The following is a 21,345-nucleotide window of genomic DNA, read 5'->3' as shown; positions in this document are numbered from 1 at the left end:
ACACCACCGTCAATCGTCTCATAGCCACTCTGTAGTGGTGGCCCCAGAGACAGAGCGATGCAAAATAGCGACCGCCATCAGATGTCTGTCAGCGCAAAGTCAGCAACTCACATTGCCATTAACTGAAACGCCACGATGTCCGCCTCGACACCACCAACCATGGCAACCCCAGCGAACCCCAATGTTCTCACAGACGCGCTGCTTGCGTTACCGATGATGGATTCAACGACACTAGTGAAGATAGAAATGGCGAGAAGTGAAGGGAGGGTGAACTTTCTGTCCAAAATTAATCGCCAGGTCCATATATGTGCTACATTGGTGCTGCAGAGGTTTAGGCAGGAGGGGTGGCATCGGATTACGTGGTGGCACTGTGTTAAGATTGCGGAGCGGTGGGTCGCAAGGCTCGACCTGGCAGATGAGACTGAGCTGGGACATGAACAGGCTGAGAAGTAATAATCGCATGAGCCGGTCACGAGCCGAGAATGTGGCATCGACGAAGTAAGTTTGCCTCCGTAGCTTGAAGCTGAATCTAGCAGCTTCGACGCATCTCGCAACAGATGCGTAGATAGCAGGGCAGCACATGTACACGGTATTGATGGACCTAGTTCAAGCTATTCTATACACTCCGTAATCGATGCAGCATATGTTTGGTTCTACTCGTCCCTCTACGATCCACCAGCAGCTGGCGTGAAATCAGTAGTCGTCAAGTCCGAATTGCCCTGCACAATGATTGGTTTATCCTTCCTAAGCGTGGCCAAGAAGCCATCGCTGACCTTCAAATGATCCTTGACGATCTGCTTAGGTGTAAGGCCAAGCCACTGGTTGACGCTGATATCGGAGTACTCCTTAGCCTGCAGCACCTCAAGGAAGACCAGGGTCTCGTTGCCAGTGTTCTCAAGATAGTGGGCATTGGGAACGGGCACGTAGCCGACGTCGCCAGCGGTGAAGTCGAATGTACGCGAAGAGCCAGGGGCTTGGTAGACTGTGAGACGGGCAGAGCCTTGAAGGAAGTATGTCCATTCGTCAGAGGTAGTGTGCCAGTGCATCTCACGCATCGCCCCGGGCTCGACTGTGATCAGCGCAGTCGAGAAAGTGTCGGCAATAGGAAAAGTAGTAGGGTCAAGGATCTTGATGGATCCACCAGGAACCTTGAGGGGCTCCTGCTGCGAGAAATGATATGTGTACTGTGACTCCTTGGGGATGATACCAGCAGCTCCAGTGACGTTCTGTTCGCTAATGTTCTTCGGTGCCGGGGTACCAGGGAAGATCCAAAGCTGACCGTCCGGCAGGGTGTCCCAAGTCTTGGTGGTGGTGCGGAAATTCTTTGCAAGTACTTCCTTGGGGTTGCGCTCCATAAGCTCGGAGAGGAGGAAGGTATTTTCCTCAGAGAAATCGCCATTGTCGAAAACAAGCAAAAATTCGCATCCTGTGTCAAACGCTTGAATCGAATGCGGGATACCAGGGGGAAAGAACCAGACATCGCCCTCGGTAACATCGTCAACAAATGTTTGACCAGCCTCGTTCATCGATTGAACGCGAACGCTGCCGTTAAGCCTGGGAATCTGATCAGTAGCCATATACAAGCAGGATCAGAAGAAACCATACATCAGGGCCCACTCGCCCTGCTTGTGCCAGTGCAGCTCGCGGTAAGCGTTCGGGCTTAGGCGCATGTTGACGCCTGCCATTGCTGTCGCGATGGGCAACTGATCTTGGTTCTGGTTACGTGCCCAACCTGCACCAGCTAACCCATGACGGTTGTGGGACAGCCCGAATGGCCACTTTGCGTTTCCGACGTTGCCTGAATCAGTGGTAGGAGGAGCAAAGATGTCACTGTTCAGCGCATCATAGACACTGGTCCTGTCTTCAATTAGCGATCGTGGACGTGCTGAGACTATCTAAGCACTTCAACGTACCTTGGGCCAGGATCTGTTGGTTCAGTTGTACCACCACGAATGGGCTGAGGGTTCTTCACATTTGTGAGGTCAATGTAAAGACCTTCATCAGAGTCTGCCGACTGCCCTGTTCCGAGCTCGAAGTCATCAGGCGGGACTACAGTAGATTCAGTGGAGATAGGGTTCGATGCGGCGAATCCTATCAATGCCTCTGAACCGCGCAGAGAGCCTGATGCTCCGGAAGGCAAGGCCTGGTCGCTCACAACTGCCGATGGGACGGCAGGAGTTGATGCTTGAGGCGCAGGGAAGGCGAGGACTGAGCCAGCCAAAGACGAGAGCACATGTACGAAAGAGTACTTCATGATTGTAAGTGAACTATTCGTATGGACTTTTTCTCAACGACGCTTCAGTCGCCATCTTTTATACTTCCTCGTACTTCGAGCGATCATCTCGGGTTAGCTGCTTCAATTTACCGACCTACCCTGTCATCTGCCCGAATCAAATTTGGTACAGCGATGAACATGGACCAGACACCATAATATGACGTCAAATATACCGGTCAGCCATCCCCATGGGTTGTAACCCATGTCTTGTGTGGGGAAATCACTTAAAATTAAGCCTTCCGTTGCAACCGGAGTCTTTTAGGAGAGCCCTGGGCCCCTGGCATGAAAAGGGAAGATCCGTCGACTGCCGGCGCGCTAGTAGGTGGCTGAAAGGCGATCATTGGTCGCGGTTCTGAACTATGCATCATTGCACTGCGTCAATAAATTAAACACCGTGCTGAACACGACGCGCGTTTTGCTCAACCACTGCGCAGCTCGCTGGCTCGGCAATCCACTCGACGTGATTGGGACGGGTATTGCCTTTGTCCCCACAAACGCCCACCGCGAGGCTTGTCCTCCATTCCGAATTGCTTATTTCGCCTTGGTGGGCTTGCTTTCGATTCACCTTGAAAGCTTAACTCATCCACTTTGAGAGCTTAATCCAGGTCAGATCCACCCACGGATAGAGCGTGTGTGCTGAAGCGGCGACGACTGGCGTAAACACCGTTGCAACGACCACTCACTGTTATCGCCTATTCTTCAGCAAACAAGCTGGGCGACTCCGTCACGCGCGATTGTAATGACCATGTTATGCGTGAGATGGAGGCGGAATAGAAGCTCTCCAGAATACGATGTAACGGCTGACTCAAGGCGTGCTTAGAGAGTGGACCTGCTCGACATGGCGAAGATGTATAATGCACCACCGAGGCTATGCCACATAGGTGATATCGTGGAAGTACTCAGGGTGTGCAACGCGGCACGCCCAACCCTGCCTAAAACCGAACAATCTCCAGCCCGAAGGCTTTCGGCCGGCTTAACGGGTATACAGAGGAGATAAATCGCACTATGAAGATGTCCAATGAGCTGGATGTTAGGAGGCGGATATTGTTCCCTTTCTGAACTGTGCATTGTTGAGGGTTTCTGTGGCTCGTGCGTCCAATAATGTGCCACGCATCTCGCAGACGAAGAGATAACTGACACAGGTGAAAGACCACCAATCGACTTCTCCGACGGTGAATCATGTTGCTGCGGCCACGGTGGATGATTGTTGAAATCTGATTCGACTGATAGTGCGTCGCGACTCGCGACTTCTCGAATGGTACTTATATGGTGTTCGTGCGGTGCGGCGAGGAGTAGGTAGAGCCGATGTACAAGACGGCATCTAGAACGAAGACAGGTGTAACGAGGCGGAAAACTTGACGGACGACCGAGCGTCTTAGCCCATCGAGAAACCGCTCGCCAAGTGCATAGTCGTGACGCTGCCATGACTTGATGGTAAATAAGGACGATAAAGAAAAGTACGAACAAGGCTCAATCGGCGAATTTGGTAAAGAAAGGCGGCGGTAAGAACGATTAGCGATTGTCCTTCGTGGGCTCAGAGAAGTCGTCTCGAACCCGGCCTCCATCACGCCAGCAAAGAAGTGGACAAGGGGACCTTTGGCCGGCTTCTGTATCTGGTCAGCAAGCGTGCAGATTAGTCCTGGAGCATGTCCGTTTCCGATGCTTCTCCCTCTTTCTCTACATTGGCCATTATAATGTGGAAGCGAACACTCCACATATACCCTTCAAGACTGCGAGCACATGTTCTCTGACTTGAGCTGCATATCTCCCACTCCGCTAGACTGGCTCCTCCTTCCCAATCATCTCGGGCATCTGCCCTACGCTTGCGAACGATCTTTGTAGCAGCTCTGGCAGGCACGCCAGAGTCTCATCTAATCGGCAGCTGTGATAGAAGGATAGCATGCAGAGGTTTGACCTCAACAACCGTCTTGCCTACCTCTCTTCTGGCGCGCATAGCTGCGCATTCAGCAGCCAGGTTGAAAAGTGGCCTGTACCTCGTGGAGCTGGCGTTACGGATCATTGAGCGAATGACGTCCGTTCGCCTCTCCTTGTTGCCTGCAGCATTGAGTTCGTCCAATACTGCTCGCAGCGCAGAATTAAATAGTTCAGCACAACAGATAACAGACTGTTTCACGCCGTTGATACGGCGGAACTTGTTAATCGCCGTGTACAACGCGCAGATCTCGACAATTGTCCATCGACCCCAGCTTCTGAGCTTCACGTACTCGGCATCCTGACCCACCTCCACTGGTTGATCGTTCGAGTGGATTTCCTTAAGAAACTTAAAGCAGTGAAGAGCCTCCTGATATGTGTTGGTGACCGGGTCCAGGAGTCGGAAGAAGAAGTCCAGCTCAAGCGTCTTCTCCCACTGGCCCTCACCGCGCTCAAACCCATACGGTTTACCCGTGACCAGCACCCAAGGAAGCTCCTGGCGCTTTTGGGAATCAATACGATCTCTAGCGGTGGCCAGCAGTAGCAGTACCCTTGCGCTATGCTCTTACTAGGAGTGGTCGTACCAGCGTTCGATTCTGGAAGCTCGTCGAATTGCTCGTGCCAACCTCTGTCAGATGGGTGGGGAAGCCTGACTGCTGCCTGTACTAGGCTGGGATAGTCCGGGTGCCGGCAGAGCGTCTCTTGGACTCCATTGCCTCTGTAGTTTGTACTCATTGATCGTTGCGGAGGCTCGTGGTGCGTTACTCGTCGGGTGTTGTGAACTGCATTGTCTTCAGGTTCGTCGTCGTCCACTTCGTCAGAGCTGCTGTCCTCGTCTCAGATCACTACGCAGTCTTCATTAATTAGGAGCGGTGGTTAGAGCTTCGTGGATACTTACGAAGAGCGGCTGCGTAAAGGTTGGCAACCAGAGTCTTCTCTTCCGCTTTGAGTTGCGCCGCTTTCGTGTCAACGACATCTGCAGAATATCTCTCAGCTGCATCTTCTGTCGTCGAGCGACTTGATGTGTGCTCTTAGGAATATATCTCTCTATGGACCCTACGTATGACCACATGTGATGGTTCATGTGTATCGTCGCTTTTGTCCACAGGTCGATGTCAGTTCATCACACCGATAACGCCTGATTCACTGTGGTAAAAACGTCCCGGATAGATTTGAGACCTCACAGTCTTGGTCGGACGCCATTACTTTCTCTCCATGATGCCTGGTTGGTAGCTTGCAGGTGATTTGAATGATGTGACCAATTGCACGATCATTGCTATTGAACCGTAAACGAAGGGAGGTATATTGACTGTTGACGCGTTTCAGGTAAACCTATGTGGAATTAAACAAATGAGAGAAGCGCGCCAGGGAAGTGAAGAGCTCTCAGGAGAGGTGAAGGGAGGAACGCGGGAGTTGAAACCAGGCACCTTTTTCACATCAAAATCATACTGAAAGATGACTTGGCTGACATCTAGCAATTTCATGCGCTCAAATGGTGCGGAAAGGGGAATTCGGTTTCCGGAAACCCCAGGAGTACCTACTTTGCGATTGTTTTCGTTTGCTGAACCGCGTGATCTGGCATAGCTGGGCAGCATCAGGTACCGCCAGCAGCTACAATCTCATGGTCAGCCGGGGCACTTGTACCAACAGGATTCTGCGTGAAATAGCGAAAGTAGTGCTGCAGCAAACGCCGTTACGATACTCTCTTCACTTTCACCTTCATCGCCGCCCAGGCGCAGCTGGTACATTTCGTCCTTGATCCTGCGCACCCCACCTGCCCTTAAACATCGACTGCACCTTCCTCTGCTTCACCCTGACGCTTCTGGTCTCGCACTCGCCTCCAACTTCGCGTTTCTTGCCAAGCTTCGTCGCTTTATTACACATTTTTTAAGCCCTGGCACACCGTCAGCATCGCTCACCATCTTTCATTTCCAAGAGCTTTTGCATCATTGAACTTCTGCGCTCTTACTTCCACACCGCCACCACACATTTTATAAAACGGAAGTCTCTCTTCTTGGGTCAGGCTACGAAGTTCGTCACGTTGACGATGCCCAAGACCGGCTGGCGAGAGCCTTCACGTGCCAGTATGTTTGATTGCGCTACCTGTGAGCCTCTGCGGCCACTAGGCCTGAATAGAAGATGATCTGCTCCAGCTGCCGAAAGGCTGATCATTAACACCCACCGAGGAAATCCACAAATGCAATCCTGTCAGAGAAGCGTATCGCACCCGACCAGTCCAACGAGCCGCATCGATTGGTGCGACGCCGCCGCCCACAGCGATCGCGACGTTTCATACTGAGCATGTCGAAGCGTTGAAGGGTAAGCAGCAGAGACACGCGTTTAATCAATTCCCGGTGGATCCTCCGGTGCCGGCTACTGCTCTCTCGATCCCAGGTGGCAGGAAGCGCAAGCGGACTGCTGCCATTGAGGAGACAGCCGCCCAGCTCAGAGCCGTCGTCGGCGGCAGCTTCTGAGGTTGGTGAGGACCGTGGTATCAGCGAGGGCACCTCATTGACCGCTGATGAGGTGTTGTTTAGCGAAAAAGGACATAGGATGGAAGCGAATGAAGTGCCTCCTCCGTCCAAGAAATCCCGGCGGGCTTATTGGTCGGGCTGTAGAGCGTTGAGTCGAGCTTGTAGTCATCTCGACAGCTTCTAGCCGAGCATCGAAGACGAGAAGAAGAGACGAGGTACTCCTGAGCACCCCGAGACGAGCGGGTTGGACACCAGGATGTACGAAGGGACTCCATACGGTGAGAAGGTCACAAATAAAGCAGCCAATGCGTACTTTATAGTCACCACAGCTCAGGGTGGCTGTGCAATGGCCAACGACCTAGGGCGTGTTAGCAGTCATAGATCCCATGCAGTTCGAAAAGGTAGAGAAGAAGTCCATTAGGTCTCCTAGGTGGCCAAGGTCCAATGTGCGTCGTATTAAAACCCGAAAGCATCTAGCAAACTGTTCGCATCCGGCTCCTGGAACTGCGTCGGCGGCGGCTTCTTGGGTGCAGGCTTGGCCGGTTCTTCTTCCTCGCTCTCATCTTCCTCTCCCTCCTCGTCGCTACCCTCCGCTTCCCTGTCTTCATCACTACCACCCTCTGCCCCACCATCATCATCATCCTCCTCGTCATCCTCAGCAACCGCCCCATCATGCTGCATAACCTCCTTCCTAACACTCTCCCTCGCCGGCAAGTCAGCAACCACCAAACTACTCCTCCTGCGCAGCAACTTGCGCGGATCGAAGTCGAAATCAGCGGCACCCTGGTTCGGCCCTGTCGCGCGGAAGCTGTCGCGCGGGAGCAGCGGGCTCAGCCGCGGACGCCCCGGGACGCTCCTCGGTGGCGGCGAGAGCAGAAACTCCCAGCCACGGACGAGGTCGAGGGCGAGCACGTCGCAGCCCATGCGCTCGTACAGCGCAGCCGTGTGCAGCACGAACGCCCACTCCTGGTGCGGCAGGATCTGGGTCGCGCCGCGCAGCGTCTGCAGCGATCGCTCGCGCAGCTGCGTGTAGAGTACCACCAGCGCGGGGTCGTCGGTCAGGTAGCTTTTTGCCTGCAGGTTGGGCGTCCCGGATGGACTCAGGAGGCGCTCGAGAGGCGTGACGAGCGCGCGCACGGCCGTGTCGCGCCGCCCGAGCATCCAGTAGCACCATGTTGCGAGCCAGCGGTTTCCGTCGCGCGCGGCCTGGGGCAGGATCTTGTCTTTGAGGAAGGCAACGAGGACGGGGTGCTCGTCGCCGCCGTACACGCGCGCGACGGCGATGGCGAGCTGAGTGTCGCCCAGCTGGTTGTGCAGGACTTGCACGGCGTCTTGCAAGTGGTCAGCCAGCAGGAAGAAGGCTGCTGCGTATTCGAAGCGGCGGCGGCCCATGAGGGCGTAGGCGTTCTTCAGGGCGGCGGTTTTCCAGCGGTCTTCTTGAAAGTTGTTGGTCAGCAGACGGTGTGTTGCGCCCTGTTCGCGCGACCAGGTTGCGATCCGCCAGAGACTGACGAGCACGGCTTTTTTGTGCAGAGCGAGGTAGTAGAGCGAGCAGTCGACGGGGTTCTTCTCGTCGGTCTTGGTGTACTCGTTGCGGGCGATGACTTCGAATTGTGCGCGCTGTTGACTAGGTCAGATCTGCTGTCATGTCTGAGACGAAGGAAGTCCTACCAGTGCGTTGATGTCAGACATCCACATGAAGACACCACACTGTTTCGCGTGCTGCCACATCATCTTCCCATTGAAATGTCTGCTGACAAGGTCAAGCAGGATGTCCTGACTCCCTGAGTGGAAAGCCCACACGATCTCGCGCCACGAGAGAGGCGCCTTCTGCGCTTCGCTCAGAATGTGCTGGCGGAAGAAGAGCATGAAGCGACCTGCGTTGTCGTCAATGGATCGCCGATGCTTCTCGACCACGCCTATGCACTCTATGATATCTGCGAGGCGGAACTGCTCGCGACTTGATAGCAGAGGCATTTGCTTGGTGGTCAGCAGGTCTCTGAGGTTAGCGGCAACTTCCTCGGTCACGGTTTCCGGATCGTCATTGTCTGAGAAATCGTTGTATGATGAGTGTACTTCTTTCTTCGAAGCTGTCATGATCGTCTGTACGCGAGTCAGCTCCGATCTTGGTAGTCGTTGACATGATCTTACCTCGTCTTCGGAGAAGTCCTCAGCTGCGAAGCCAAGGGAGCTTTCAAGCTCCTCGCCCTCTGTCCAGAACTTGAGCTTCCGGTACAGACGGAGCAGGATCCGCTGCACAAGCATGACCTTCCCTGACAGCACGCACTGCGACAGGAGCTGCGGGTGATATACAGGTAGCGGTCCGTTCAGTCGGCTGACTGCATTGAAAATATTGATCGATGCCGTCTTGCGCGAGATCATACGCAGGCTCGGAAACAAATCTTCATCAACTTGAACATGCTCGTCTTGAATGAAAAGCTGGTTGCCGGCGCCAACAACAAGATTGCCACTACCCAGCCATACCGAGTCACCGATGGGATGAGGCGTGATGTCGCGGATGCGCACGTCTCGGATTTGAACCCACGATGGTCCGGCGTTGAGATAGTCGTATCGTAGCTGTGCGTAGATGACCACTCGATGCGGGAACCCAACAGCTAGGATCGACTGGTTGTCAGGGGTGGAGGACCAGTCGAGATCTTGGATGACGCCTTGCCCATCAAACGTTTCTTCGTACTCAAGCTGAGCACTCCGAGTATTCCAGATCGTCAGTGTAGTCTTTTCGGCGTCGACTAACGCGGCTTTCCGAATCGATGTACCACTCGCGAGCGATGGGTCGAGTATGTTTGTGTCAACGGTCGAGGTAAGTAGCCAGTCAATTTTGTGCTCCTCGGGATCGACACGAGCCGTCCAGGACTTGACGACGCCAGACTTGCTGTACGAGATTGCAACGTCGCGCGCGAAAGTGTCGAGGAAGCCCGATATTACTGGTGCCGAACCAGCAGGGTCAACGGGTAGGACGAATGCGAGGTCTTTCTCCGATCCCAAGTCAAAGGTGCTGTGTTGTTCGAGCGAGATGTCAGTGTGTCTGTTGGTATAGCCGTTGGTGTGAGACACAACGCTCGACCGTTTGCGACTAGTCGCAGGATCTCGTGATAACAACGGCGTGGTGACTTCCCAACAAATGCCCTTCATTTCTGAACTGATCGTCGCGATATGCACACATCTGCCACCGACTTCTGTCTCAGGGATAGCAAGGAGGCAGAGAGGCTTTCCCTGAAGCTTATACTCAAGTCTTGTGACCTCCACTGCTAAAGCTCCTCTCGTGTCCCACAGTGCGATGTGGTCGTGGTGCAAGAATACCAAGAAGTCGCCATCTTGCAGCAATGCCGTTCTGTGGATGTGCTCGCGGACCTTGACAGTGCTGTGTCGATGCAGAGTCGTTCCATGCTCAGTCGGTCTTTGAGTCCACACTATGCACTCGTCTGTGACTGTGCGCGAGACCAACGCCCGACCACTTGCTGTGCGGTTGACCTTCTTGATGGCATGCGAATGACCGGTCCAGGTTGCCTTCCTCTGTATGCGCTGCGTTTGCGGAGAAGGATCGAAGAGGTAGTCGATTCGGGATTCAAGCCATTCTATGCGGCCGTCGAAGTGGTGTGACAGGAGCGTGAATTCGGAATCGGGCTTGTCGCCGATGAAAGCGTAGAATTGGACATTATCCTCCAGAGCCTTGGGTTCTTTGGCAAAATGCAGGTGCAGGCCATCCACATGCGCAATGTTGAACACATCAGTCACCTTCTTGACTCTGGCGCCAATGTTCTCGAAGCCCCAAGCAGACATGTTGCCATGGTCATCCAACACTACGCAGATCTCCGGGCTTCGATTGGCGACCTCGATCAAGTGGTGCAGCGCAACGCCATGACTCTTCTCTTCTGCCGAGGCCTGTGCCATGGCTCTTTCAGTCGCATGCGTGAAGTGTTTTCCATCGATAAAAAAGGCGAAGCGTTTCTTGGACTGCTTGTCCGGCGACACCAGCCTCTCTTCAATCGAGCCTAGGAGATCCACTTCTGTCCACAAGTGCATGCCGTCGACGCCGTGATGCTCCCCAGGCACCCACACCCGAACCTTGTGGTCGGCGCATATCGTGTACAGCACATTGTCTGCGGTCTGGTCCTTGTGCGGGTGCCGCCAGTGTATGCCCGTGATGGCCTGAGGGTGTGGCAGGTAGTAGTGATCGAAGCGCTGGTCTGTCGAGCCAAACGCAAGCCTTCGCCATATCTTCAGCAGTCGGTCGTACCTGCCGGTCGAGGCAATGAGTTCGGCGTCGGGCGAGAAGTGGGCGAACTTGACAGGATTGGCCAGCTGCTTCGTCCAGATGCGCTCAATGTCGCCGTGTGTGTTGAAGAGCGTGAGGGCTGCGCTGCCGGCGAGGATCTCATCTGGCATGCCCCATGAGAGCGTCGTGATCGAGTCGTCAGGGTCTGGGAGGGTCATGCTGCCCTGCAGCGACCACTGCTTCTGTTAGCACCCCTGCCGGTCGCTGTGTCGATGCTGTCACCGACCTTGTAGACCCCATACTCGACGCTGTACGGCTGGTATACGTAGATTTTGCGTGTCGAGCTTGCCGCGAGCTTGCCGGTCCCCTCGTCGACTGCGACAGCTTCGAGCTCGTCTTCCTCGTCGATGTAGATGGTCTGTATGACATGGTTGGGTCGGTCGAGCACTATGAGCGCATTGCCTGATATGTATGTCTAGGCGACTATCCGTCAGTCACTATAGTGTTTGTCGAAGAGGTGCGTGGGCAGCGTACAATTATTTGGGTGCCCTCCCACAGGCCGTGAGCGACAGCTTGCAGCCTCGCCTGTGGCCGTCCTGGGAGAATGCCGCGCATCGAGGTTTTGTGCGTGTTGCTACCGGTGCCGCATCGTCTCGTGTAGCTTCAGGCAGCAGAAGAAGGGCCGTCGAAGGTCAGCTGATGTTACGCGTCGCCGAGGGGCTTCTAAACGTCGTCGACGCGCAACGGTTGGTGTTCGAGCTCACGCGCACTGGCCCCACTCGTGTCGTCACTTTCGAGCTGCATCCGCCTTGCATACGCATGAATTGATGGCGTCAAAAGACTTTATTTGCGCTCGGAAAGACGATCAAGTGCCTGAACACACACAAGCGTCGCGAGTTCAACCATCGTAATGTGCAGCATGCGTCGCCCGCTGTAAACGCCATGAGCAGGCAGCAGCCGTAGCCCCTTGCCGTCCCAATGCAAATGTACCATATACAACACCCTCCAACCAGATATACACGCGGCCCCAGTTTCCTCCGTGCCGTCACGTGCTCGTCCACTACCTCCTGAAAGCACTCTGCACCTCGTTCGTCCCCCAGTCAACCTCCACCTCGCCCTGATACACGTCCTGGTTGATACTCTGCACCCTCTCGCTGACCCCAATGTACTTCCTCTCACACTCCTTGAGCACCTTGAACACCAAGTCACGGCTGATGCTTGGGTCATCGGCATCGCCAAAGTGTTTGTCCACGCGCTTCTTGAGTGCTTCGATACCCTTGCGGACTTCCTTGGCGTCATGCGAATGCACAAGCTTCTTGAATACCGAGCGCGAGTGCGACGAACGTTGAGCAATGGACTGAGGCGATCCGCCACGGGCGGCAAGGAGCGTCTCGGTAGACTCGATGAACTCCTAGACGAGTGTTAGTGACGATCTGGAGAGGCATAGGAGAAAACGCCAGACTGACCAGAAGCTTGCCGAGCGGGCGGCGGATGACAGCATCGACGTAGAGATTCATGTGCTCGCTGTACTCTTCGTTTGCCTTCCCCTTCCAGTAGTCAAGAACGGTGTCTGGTCGGGCATCAACTTCCTCCATGTAGTGGTTCATATTCTCAATGAGAAGGATGTGGTAATTGAGGGCTTCCTTGTCTTCTGGATCACCCTGGCCCTGGGTACCCATGACCGTGGGCGATTCTTTGGCGATGACCTTCAGGCTTTCGAACATGGCCTTGTTGATCCTCTGGTAAGCGTCGTTGACCATGCGACGGATCTCGAGCTGGTCACCACTGTCAGACGATGAATGCAGCATATTCTCGATGGCCACTGAGAAGTGAGGGAACGTCTTCATGAAGGCGATTACACCCTTGCGCTTCTTGATCTTGACCTTGGTGTCCTCAATTGCGCGGATCTGCTCATCGAGGAAGCGACTGAAGAGGCTCTTCAGGCGTTCGTGGATCTTCTGCAATGTGCGTGTGAGGAAGTCCTGGTTCGAGTCTTCGATGTCGAGCAATTTACGATCGACAGCGGACAAGATGCCTACGCCTTGCAGAGGATCAGAGATGACAGCCCAATCGACAAGGCTCTGGATTTCGGTAGGCCAGAACGAGAAGATGTCCTCCATAACGTCAGCGACACGCTTTGCCATCGACCTGTCTGCCTCGAATTGCTTCCTGATCCACAGGTTCGGTCCTCGTCGAGACTTTGGCGGCGCAGCCGCGACCGCGTCAGGAAAGTCAATAGCATCTGTAGATGTAGCATGGAAGAACTCTGTGATGAAGTTCTGTTCAGTGAGCAGAACAGGGCCGATGTCATCCAAGACTCTGCCGAATACATCGAAGGCGTACAGCTTGCCGTCTTGTGGGGCTTTAACGACCTTGGTTTCCTTGTCGCCAGATGCTGCACGAAGACCGCGCGCCAGCGTTTGAGAGCGCTTGACTGTAAGCTTTCGTGCAGTCCCCGCCATACTCTCAGGCTCTTTCTCTTGAGTGGTGAAGAGGAGATCCTGCTCGTCACCTGCAGGCTTCCTGGCGAATCGTCTCCAAGCCAGGATGTTGTCGCGGACTTCCTGCTGATAGAGCTGAGCTGCTTGGGTTTGGTACATGCGGATCAAAGTGTCCCATGAGGTTCGGTCAATCTCCTTTGCAAAGAGAAGGACAGGGCTCAACATCCACAACTCGCTTCGGCCAGCGTCGTGCGCTTCAATGTTCTTCCTCAAAGACGGCATGGAGCCTTGGTCGATCTGCCTCAGGGCGTCCTTGGTCGTCAAGAAGGCGGCGCCGTAAGTGATCTCCATGTGCTTCTTCAGACGGTCTAGGAACATAGCACCCTCGCTCAAGTACCTGTCGCGCTTCTCTTGCAAGGCCTGCATAGTCGCAAGCTCGCTGTTACCGAAACCCGAACTACCTGCGGTCTGGCCAAGACCAGCGCGGCTGCCGGCAACAAAAGCAGGGTCGATGGTGATGAGTGCCTTGTATAGTAGTACAAGAGCGTCTTCAATCTCAATTAGACCGCTGATTTTGCCAATCGGCGCACGTCGGAGAACTTCGAGCTGGTCAGCCGTGATGGAGATGGTCTCCACTAGCTGCCGGAGCTCGTGTTGCAGCAGACGCTGGTTAGCTGTCTGCACTTGCAGACCTTGACTTTGCGCCTCGATGAAGGCGATGTCATCGTTCAAGCTCTGTCAGACTGATTAGCTGGAAATCCAGATGTGTTGTTTCGTGGCTACTCACACTTAGTTCGACATTATACAGGGTGAGCAAGCCTTCAAGCTCGTCGCACTCTGCTATGGCGCGGTCAAGCATACGTTCCACGGCCTCGACCCTATCGTCCTTTTGCTCCAGATGATTCAGCCAACTGCCCGCTTCGACACGTGCGATTTCGCGTTTGATGTCCATCTCCAGGTTTTCGACGTGCTTTGGCGCAAAGGCATTACCACCCCAGCCCAGTTCGGTAAGCAGGCTCTCGAAACCAAGACCTCGCTCGTCCATGATAGAAGGATCAATGCCGAGCTTGGAAATGTTCACCACCTGCTGGTTGGAACGTCTCTTCTTCTTACGCGGCTCGGGGTCAGCTACTGTCTCAGGAGCCTTGGCTTCCAGCTTCTCTGGTGTGGGCGCAAGAGCTACCTCTGCTGCTGAAGGCTCTGGCTGTGGTTCGTCAATCACCGGGACAGGCGACTTCGGACCCGATATGGTCACTGCAGGCACAGGTTCAGTTGTGAGCTTGGGAAGATCTCGCGACACGCGGCTCGATGTCGGTCTTGAGCTTGGCTCCTCGACCTTATTCTCCACGACCTCCTCCTTTGGGATCTCGACTGGAGCTGGTCGCTTGGGTACAAAGACCCCGCTTATACCATCAGGCTCATCAGACTTCTTCTCTTCCTTTGCGAGCAGCTTCGCTGCGGCGCCTCCAGCACGAGGTTTGAAAGCACCGGCAGCTGCAGCCGCTTTGCGGAACTTGTTTGCGGCATCACCAGGACCGGATCCAGCAATAGTTTTCTTGAGCATTGGGAACCGGCTCGAGACAGCAGGAGGCTCTTTCTCCTCGACAGGCGCAGGTGGGGTCTCGACGCGCGGGGCCGCCACCGGCTCATTTGCTGGTTGCTGTTGAGTTGGGGGTTCCTCAACGGGCGCAGGTGCAGGCTCAGGTACTGGCTCGGGCACTGGCGCTGGAGGCTCAGGCACGACGGCAGGCGGAGGTGGCGGAAGCGGCGACGTGGGAGGAGGTGTGGGCCGTGATGTCGGAAAGCCATTCTGCAGGAGCGCTGGCCCGTCTCGAGACACAGGCTTGAGCCGTTCGGGTATGTCCTGCGGTCTTCTTCGTGGTGGAACTTCCAGTGGGGGTGTTGGTGTCCCTGATGGCGTGTGAAATGCTGTGCCTGCCCCGTTATCGGTACTGGCAACACTACGTTGCGACAACGATGATGGCTGTGGTTCCATGAAGGGGCGTCGACGTTGTGGAGGTGCGTCTGGAGGCACTTCCTCGCCAGCACTCCTGATCGAACTTGCATTGCTCTGTGCGGTGCCTGGCCTGAGACCTCTGGGAGACGGGTCCCTGCGCGGTGAGGGAAAACCGTTTGGTCTGCGCTGCTCCGTCGGAGGCATGTTTGGTGTCGCGCTCTCCAAGGACTGCTCATCCAGAGACCTTTGTGATCGTTGAGATTGAGCATCTTCGGCCTGCACTCGTCTCCCAGGACTCAAGGCTTGCGGAAGATTCGAGACGAAATCAGTGCTTGACTGGGGCGTTTCCGGTCTGCCACCAAATGCCGAGGTGGAGGACTGTGGTGTCAGATTGCCTGACGGTATTGGCGGGGTCGGTGGTACAGGGTCGCGGGTTTGCGGTGGCCGTGGTCTCATGCTGTCGCCACTAGGCCGTGAGCGTATGCTTTGTTCCATGGACGGTTTCTGGCGCAACGAGGGCATAGGCGGAGTGTTCTGGACCGGGCTAAAAGGTGAAGCTCGACGACTGTCGTCCCCTGTGTTGGGCCTGCTTCCACCGTCCGATGGACCTGGCCTTCTCGGCCCGTCAAGGGCACCAGGTGGTCTTCTGAAGTTGGGGTTTGAAGACTGCGGTGTGATGCCCCTCCTCCCTTCGTCAAATGGCCCAGAGGGGGGCTCGCCTGGCCTGCGTGGTGGCGGACCCGGTGACTTTGGCGGGAATGGCCGTGGATCTGGCGGAGGTGCCTGCCGCTGGACTGCTGGGTCTGTCATGTCGTCACGGCCTCCCAGCTTTGCAGCAGCCTTGCCTTCTGCTGTGGCCAAATGCGGCCTTCCGTTCGTCAGACTGTTCAATTCGGTCACGCTGAAGCCAGTCAGGATGGGAAAGTCTCCCTTTGTGTATTTGTTGAAGATCTTCACCATGCTGCCGATGAAGAACTCCTTTTCTTTCGCCGTGCCCGCCTCCCAGTAGTAGGGCTTCGAGATGGTGACGAGGAAGCCCTTGTCTCCGGCCCACAGCTTCTTCTGCTCGTCGTCGTGGGTTTTGGTCTCCATGTGCACAAAGTTCTCAATAGCCGAGAGGTCTTCCATGGGCCAAGTCTTTCCCACTGAGAAGGTCCCGTTGGCGTTCTCTCGTGCCTTGTGCAGCCTGACTCTGCCTGTGTTGCGCACGGAGATCATGATGATGCGGCCCTTCTTGTTCGAGGCAGGCGCGGTGGGCGGCGGCGGCGACTGCGGGTGGGTGGCGTCTTCCTGGACACGGATGTGGGTAATGTACGACTCCTGCAGCTGTCCCTGGTCGTCGGTCTTGGAGAAGCAGCTCTCGGTGATGCGGCGTCGCTCGTCGTCGAAGCGCTCGGCGCGGGACATGCCCGACGAGGCCGCGCCCGAGCTGGCCGTGGAAGGTGGCCCTCTTGGTCCTCCAGGCGCGGCGCCTCGAGTGGGCCCCCGTGCGTCTCCCAGGCCATTGGGGTAGTTGTTGCGCGGCCGGCCGTCCATCTCGGCTGCTGTGCTGGAACGTTACACCACCGCGCTGCCGGGCTCGCAGCGATGTGCGGATGCGAAGGCCAGATTCCGGTGCTAGTGCGGCGATGCGCAAGCGGGCGACTTGGCGGATGTGGCCATCAAATGTGAGGGGCGAGCTCGAGGGACCGTGTGTCGGGCTGCGTGTCGAAGTGCGGCATGCGGTACGAAGTACGCGGCGAAGGGCGGAGCGCGATGCTGGCAGGCGAGTGCGACGGGCGGGCGTGGCAGTCTTGGCGGCTTGCGGGGCAGTCGGTGTGTGCGCAGTCTGGCGCAGCGACCAGCAAGGGAAGGACGGGGACGCGCGAGCTCTGCGGCGATGCGGAGGCCGGGTGTCTGCCAGCTTCGTACTGCGATGTCGTGTCTCCACAGCCTGCGTCGACGCTTGAGCCGGGGGTCACGACGCTACTAGTTAGCCACCAGCGCCCTAGCCACCAGCGCCCTAGCCACCAGCGCCTTAGCCACCAGCGCCCTAGCCACCGGCGCCCATGCGCCCATGCGCCCATGCGCCGTCCGCTCCAACTTTTTCGAGGCGGACCTTTTCTTTGCGCGCAGCACCACCACGTCCAACCGCTCCCAGTCCTCGCCGCAGCTCCACCATGGCCAAGTCCGACAAGAAGAGCATCACGGCCCCGGCCAATGTCCAGACCGACCTCGACCTTGTCCAGTCCTTCCTCAAGCAGAACGGGCACGAGACGGCCGCCAGCAGCCTCAAGGGCTTTGCAGCATGGGCGACCAAGCAGTCTGCCAAGGCTGATGCCATGGAAGTAGACGAAGACAGCGCCAGCAGCAGCGACTCCAGCTCCGACTCAGACAGCTCCGACTCAGACAGCTCTTCTGACGAGGAGACGGTGCCTGCGCCCAAGAAAGAGAAAAAGACAAAAAAGGCCAAGTCGGTCTCTTCGTCTTCTGCTTCGTCCTCCAGCGACTCCAGCGACTCCAGCGACTCCAGCGACTCCAGCAGCGACTCCAGCAGCGACTCCAGCAGTGGCTCCAGCAGTGACTCCGAGGCCGAGCCCGCCAACGTACCTCTTCCCGAGTCCGACGACTCTTCGAGCGCATCCAGCGATTCAGACAGCTCTTCCGACGGCTCTTCCGACAGTTCTTCAGACAGCGACAGCAGCAGCGACGACAGCAGCTCCGAGTCTGAGGCCGAGAAGCCTGCAAAGGCAAAGAAGGCAAAGGAATCCAACAAGGCAAAGAAGGCAAAGGAATCCAACAAGGCAAAGAAATCCAAGAAGGCTGCCTCGGTCTCTTCGTCTTCCGCATCGAGCTCCGACAGCGACTCATCCGACAGCGACTCCGACGACAAGCCCGCGAAAAAGGACGACTCCTCTTCCTCCAGCGACTCGAGCTCAGACAGCTCGTCAGACTCGGACTCGGCCTCCTCGGACGACGAGAAGCCCGCCGCCGACCGCAAGGGCTCAGACTCCTCTGCAACGCTCGCAGCCACCTCGCCCCCCGCCCCCGCAAGCAACAAGCGCAAGCACGACGGCGCCGACGAGCTCCCCGCCAAGAAGCGCAGCCACGTCGAGAACCGCTTCCAGCGCATCAAAGCCGACGTCGAGGTCCTCCCCGAGCTGTCCAGCAACGCCTACGTCTCCTACGACTACGCCGACCGTGCGCACGCCAAGCTCATCGTCACAAAGGGCAAGGGCTTCACCAAGGAGAAGAACAAGGGCAAGCGCGGCTCCTACCGCGGCGGCCTGATTGATACTTCGGGCGGCAAGGGCTTCAAGTTTGAGGATTAGAATAAGACGTCTTGATCAGGGCGACTGCATCATAGACGGACGCACGGCTAAGCGCCGTGCGGTTGGCGAACAGGAGTTTTCGGCAAGCAAAAGTTATCATACATACCCTTTCCGCGGCTTTGGTAGCATCTTCGACATGTGGACAGGACATGTAGACAGGGAGCGACCTTTGTAGTAGATAACTTGTGATAAATACTATCATTTTCCAAAGCGGAGCGCTTAGTCACACGTGAAGAAGCGACTGGGATCCAGCTGTGGCTTCATGCACTCTGCACACCTTGTGTATTAATTCTGGCGTGACCGGAATGGATGCATTTGAGGCATCTCTCCTCACGTGATTAGGCGCGTATAACCACCCTTACTCATACAGCCTCCCTCCAGCCCTCAAAACTTTGGGACAAACATGGGCGTCTCGCGCTTCCACTTTTGATAATCCTTGCGATCGCCATACCGCTCATCATATTTATTCTCGCTGAGCGGCACCCCACTAACCTTGAGCAGCAAAAACGTGACAAACGCCGGACTCGCCGCACACAAGCCTGCGACCAGCACCTGCCCCGTCGCACCAAGCCCACCCAGCCCAAGCGCAGCTTGCGCGGGCTGCCGCACGAGTAAACCTGCAGCCGCAACGGCGATGCCCGTCCACAGCGTGCTCTCGCCGAAGTAGTTCGGGTGGCGCGACTTGGACCACAGGCCGTGCGTGAGGAACTGCTCGCTGTGCTTCTTAGCTTTCTTGTCCGCGACCCATTTCGATTTCTGCCTGTCGGCGGTGATCTCAAATGTCAGGCCGCCGACGAACAGGGCGAGTCCGATGATGTCGGTCAGGTACGGCTTTGCGGAGATGGCGCTCCCGAGGCCCGTGGCGAAGGCTGTGCGTGGCAGCGAGTTGACGAGGATCACCGGTAGAGTGCATAGTGAGACCCATGTTGCCTGTGCGAAGAAGGCGACGTAGAATTTCGAGGGGGACGTGCGGATGTTGTCGAAGCGCGAGTCCTTGCCGTCGTCGGACGAGATGCGCGAGAAGAGGTACGTGCCCACTGTTTGTGTTAGCCACATGCTTTCTAGCTTTCTAGCTTTCTATATTAGACTTGGATCGGGGGATGTACGTCGCGTAGCCCATATCCCAACCGCGGCGCTCAGGAGCGCCTGTCTCCACCACCACGTGCCCTGTCCGAGGCCCTTCGAGCTCAGGTACTCCGCGATGCCGCCGACTGCATGGCCGGCTTGCTGGGCGCGCAGGTACGGCAGCACCAGCGATGCGCCGACGCAGCTTAGATATGTCAAGCTGCCGCTCAGGTCATAGTACTTCTCCGTCTGCGCCGCGATCGAGGGCACGGCAACGGCGGTCTGAATCCCGTACGCGAGGGCCAGCGAAGGGACCAGAGTCCGCAGCAGCGGGTTCTTGAACGCCGTTGCGCGCAGGATGGTCTGCAGTAGCGTCATGCTGGAAATGTATACAAGTTACCATTCCGCCGCAGTGGGCGACCAGCGTCTTATAGCCCAGAGATTGCGATCTTTCAGATTCTGGCTCGGCGCATCGTTCGGCGCCTAGACGTTCCTGGATCGCTGCATTCGTGATGTGCGGTGTTCTGGACTGCAGCTCGAGATCGATGCCGTCATGGCTCGCCTAACGCTAGCTGGACAGGGGTCAAGCTCCCCCCGCTGTTCCCGCAGCACCACGCGTTGAGATGTCCAGTGCGTCAATATCGGCGTTGGGAGTTGGTCCGTCGGGGCCCGAGATAGCCGAGTCATATTTCAGTCGCAATGCCCTTTTGCCCTCTGACAATGTCTCTGCTCTTCTCATAGTAGCCAATGGCCGACCCTGTCAACAATCAAGTCCTTTCGACCTCACATTCACGCGCTTACCCAACAAGGTAGGAACTAAAACTATATAGGTAGCTGCTAGGCTCAAACAGGTAATCAACCAAGTCAATTTGACGTCGCTGGGCCCCACTTAATTGATTGTTGACAACTGTGCCAACGGCTCTTTGTACAACTTGGTTTGACGAGCCAGATGCAAGCGGACCATAGGTGGCGAGATGCCAGTTCAGGATAGCTCTGAACTCCTTGAGGTGGTGGGCATCGAAGTCAAGGTCAACAAAACCCTCGTCGATATCTCCTATCGTCCGTCGAGCGATTACTGACCATGCAGCACATTCGGGGCTGTATGCTCATTGGAGCTGACAGCTCAGATCCGCCAATTATGTCCTCCACTGCACCGCCCTCAGCTGCATGCGAATCACTCACCACACTCATGTATGATTTGTCGTCGAGGCTGAGCAAGATGTGTATAGCCCGTTGGATCTCGCAAGCCCATAACGATTCAGGATGGTCACAGGTGCATGTCAACTGACTAAATTGCCTTAGCATTGTTCGATCTACGCACCATGTATGACATAAGAAGAGGTCGAAGTCTTGCGCTATGTACCTTGCATCATATTGCATCTGCTCCACCACCTCGCCTCTCATGATATCGTGTACAAAACAGACACCCACCAGCCTCCAAAACGATCCGACAGGACGTAGTATGGATGGCATCTTGCCTCCGAAGAGTACAACAACTTCATCCCCTGGCTGAGGCAGACTGCCTGAAATACCCAACATCCCATCCTCAGTTTCAAACAGGTTCTCGCCAATCGTCAAATCTTAGTCAACAATGATTATAGCACACATCCGATAGAACAGGGTCGTCCGTCGGTCACTCCTGTAAAACTCGAC

At 56.1% G+C, this 21,345-nt stretch overlaps 7 protein-coding genes across 7 annotated transcripts; 1 reads left to right on the top strand and 6 right to left on the bottom strand.

Moving 5' to 3' along the window:
• Positions 1-442: 442 nt before the first annotated feature.
• Positions 443-2,453, bottom strand: M421DRAFT_426151 (Bicupin, oxalate decarboxylase/oxidase). The gene is made up of 3 exons (XM_033594311.1): positions 1,914-2,453; positions 1,606-1,857; positions 443-1,554 (listed from the first exon to the last, which is right to left on the bottom strand). The coding sequence occupies exons 1-3, from the start codon at positions 2,252-2,254 to the stop codon at positions 666-668; spliced, it is 1,482 nt and encodes a 493-aa protein (XP_033443434.1). The 5' UTR covers positions 2,255-2,453; the 3' UTR covers positions 443-665.
• Positions 2,454-4,142: 1,689 nt separating this feature from the next.
• M421DRAFT_407503 (uncharacterized protein) lies at positions 4,143-6,091 on the bottom strand (the record flags this gene model as incomplete). The annotated part of the gene is made up of 7 exons (XM_033590332.1): positions 4,143-4,157; positions 4,212-4,729; positions 4,777-5,043; positions 5,106-5,183; positions 5,392-5,516; positions 5,657-5,791; positions 5,982-6,091. 7 exons carry the CDS (start codon positions 6,089-6,091, stop codon positions 4,143-4,145), a joined length of 1,248 nt encoding a protein of 415 aa, XP_033443433.1.
• A 1,046-nt stretch (positions 6,092-7,137) lies between these two features.
• On the bottom strand, positions 7,138-11,533 carry M421DRAFT_9952 (uncharacterized protein; the record flags this gene model as incomplete). The annotated part of the gene is made up of 5 exons (XM_033598765.1): positions 7,138-8,301; positions 8,353-8,784; positions 8,833-11,154; positions 11,205-11,393; positions 11,453-11,533. 5 exons carry the CDS (start codon positions 11,531-11,533, stop codon positions 7,138-7,140), a joined length of 4,188 nt encoding a protein of 1,395 aa, XP_033443432.1.
• A 71-nt stretch (positions 11,534-11,604) lies between these two features.
• M421DRAFT_426150 (uncharacterized protein) lies at positions 11,605-17,092 on the bottom strand. Its single transcript, XM_033594310.1, has 3 exons — positions 14,147-17,092; positions 12,385-14,094; positions 11,605-12,329 (listed from the first exon to the last, which is right to left on the bottom strand). Exons 1-3 carry the CDS (start codon positions 16,850-16,852, stop codon positions 11,979-11,981), a joined length of 4,767 nt encoding a protein of 1,588 aa, XP_033443431.1. The 5' UTR covers positions 16,853-17,092; the 3' UTR covers positions 11,605-11,978.
• Positions 17,093-17,361: 269 nt separating this feature from the next.
• On the top strand, positions 17,362-18,901 carry M421DRAFT_426148 (uncharacterized protein). The gene has a single exon (XM_033594309.1). It carries the CDS (start codon positions 17,476-17,478, stop codon positions 18,625-18,627), a length of 1,152 nt encoding a protein of 383 aa, XP_033443430.1. The 5' UTR covers positions 17,362-17,475; the 3' UTR covers positions 18,628-18,901.
• M421DRAFT_426147 (DUF1295-domain-containing protein) lies at positions 18,786-20,204 on the bottom strand. Its single transcript, XM_033594308.1, has 2 exons — positions 19,734-20,204; positions 18,786-19,664 (listed from the first exon to the last, which is right to left on the bottom strand). Exons 1-2 carry the CDS (start codon positions 20,068-20,070, stop codon positions 19,012-19,014), a joined length of 990 nt encoding a protein of 329 aa, XP_033443429.1. The 5' UTR covers positions 20,071-20,204; the 3' UTR covers positions 18,786-19,011.
• A 346-nt stretch (positions 20,205-20,550) lies between these two features.
• On the bottom strand, positions 20,551-21,326 carry M421DRAFT_332255 (uncharacterized protein). The gene has a single exon (XM_033589391.1). The coding sequence runs from the start codon at positions 21,229-21,231 to the stop codon at positions 20,722-20,724; it is 510 nt and encodes a 169-aa protein (XP_033443428.1). The 5' UTR covers positions 21,232-21,326; the 3' UTR covers positions 20,551-20,721.
• Between the last annotated feature and the right edge of the window lie 19 nt (positions 21,327-21,345).

Source organism: Didymella exigua, assembly GCF_010094145.1.
Source record: "Didymella exigua CBS 183.55 unplaced genomic scaffold M421scaffold_54, whole genome shotgun sequence".
Lineage (NCBI taxonomy): Eukaryota > Fungi > Ascomycota > Dothideomycetes > Pleosporales > Didymellaceae > Didymella > Didymella exigua.
Note: the sequence above shows the minus strand (reverse complement) of the source record. Positions and strands in the feature narration are given on the sequence as shown.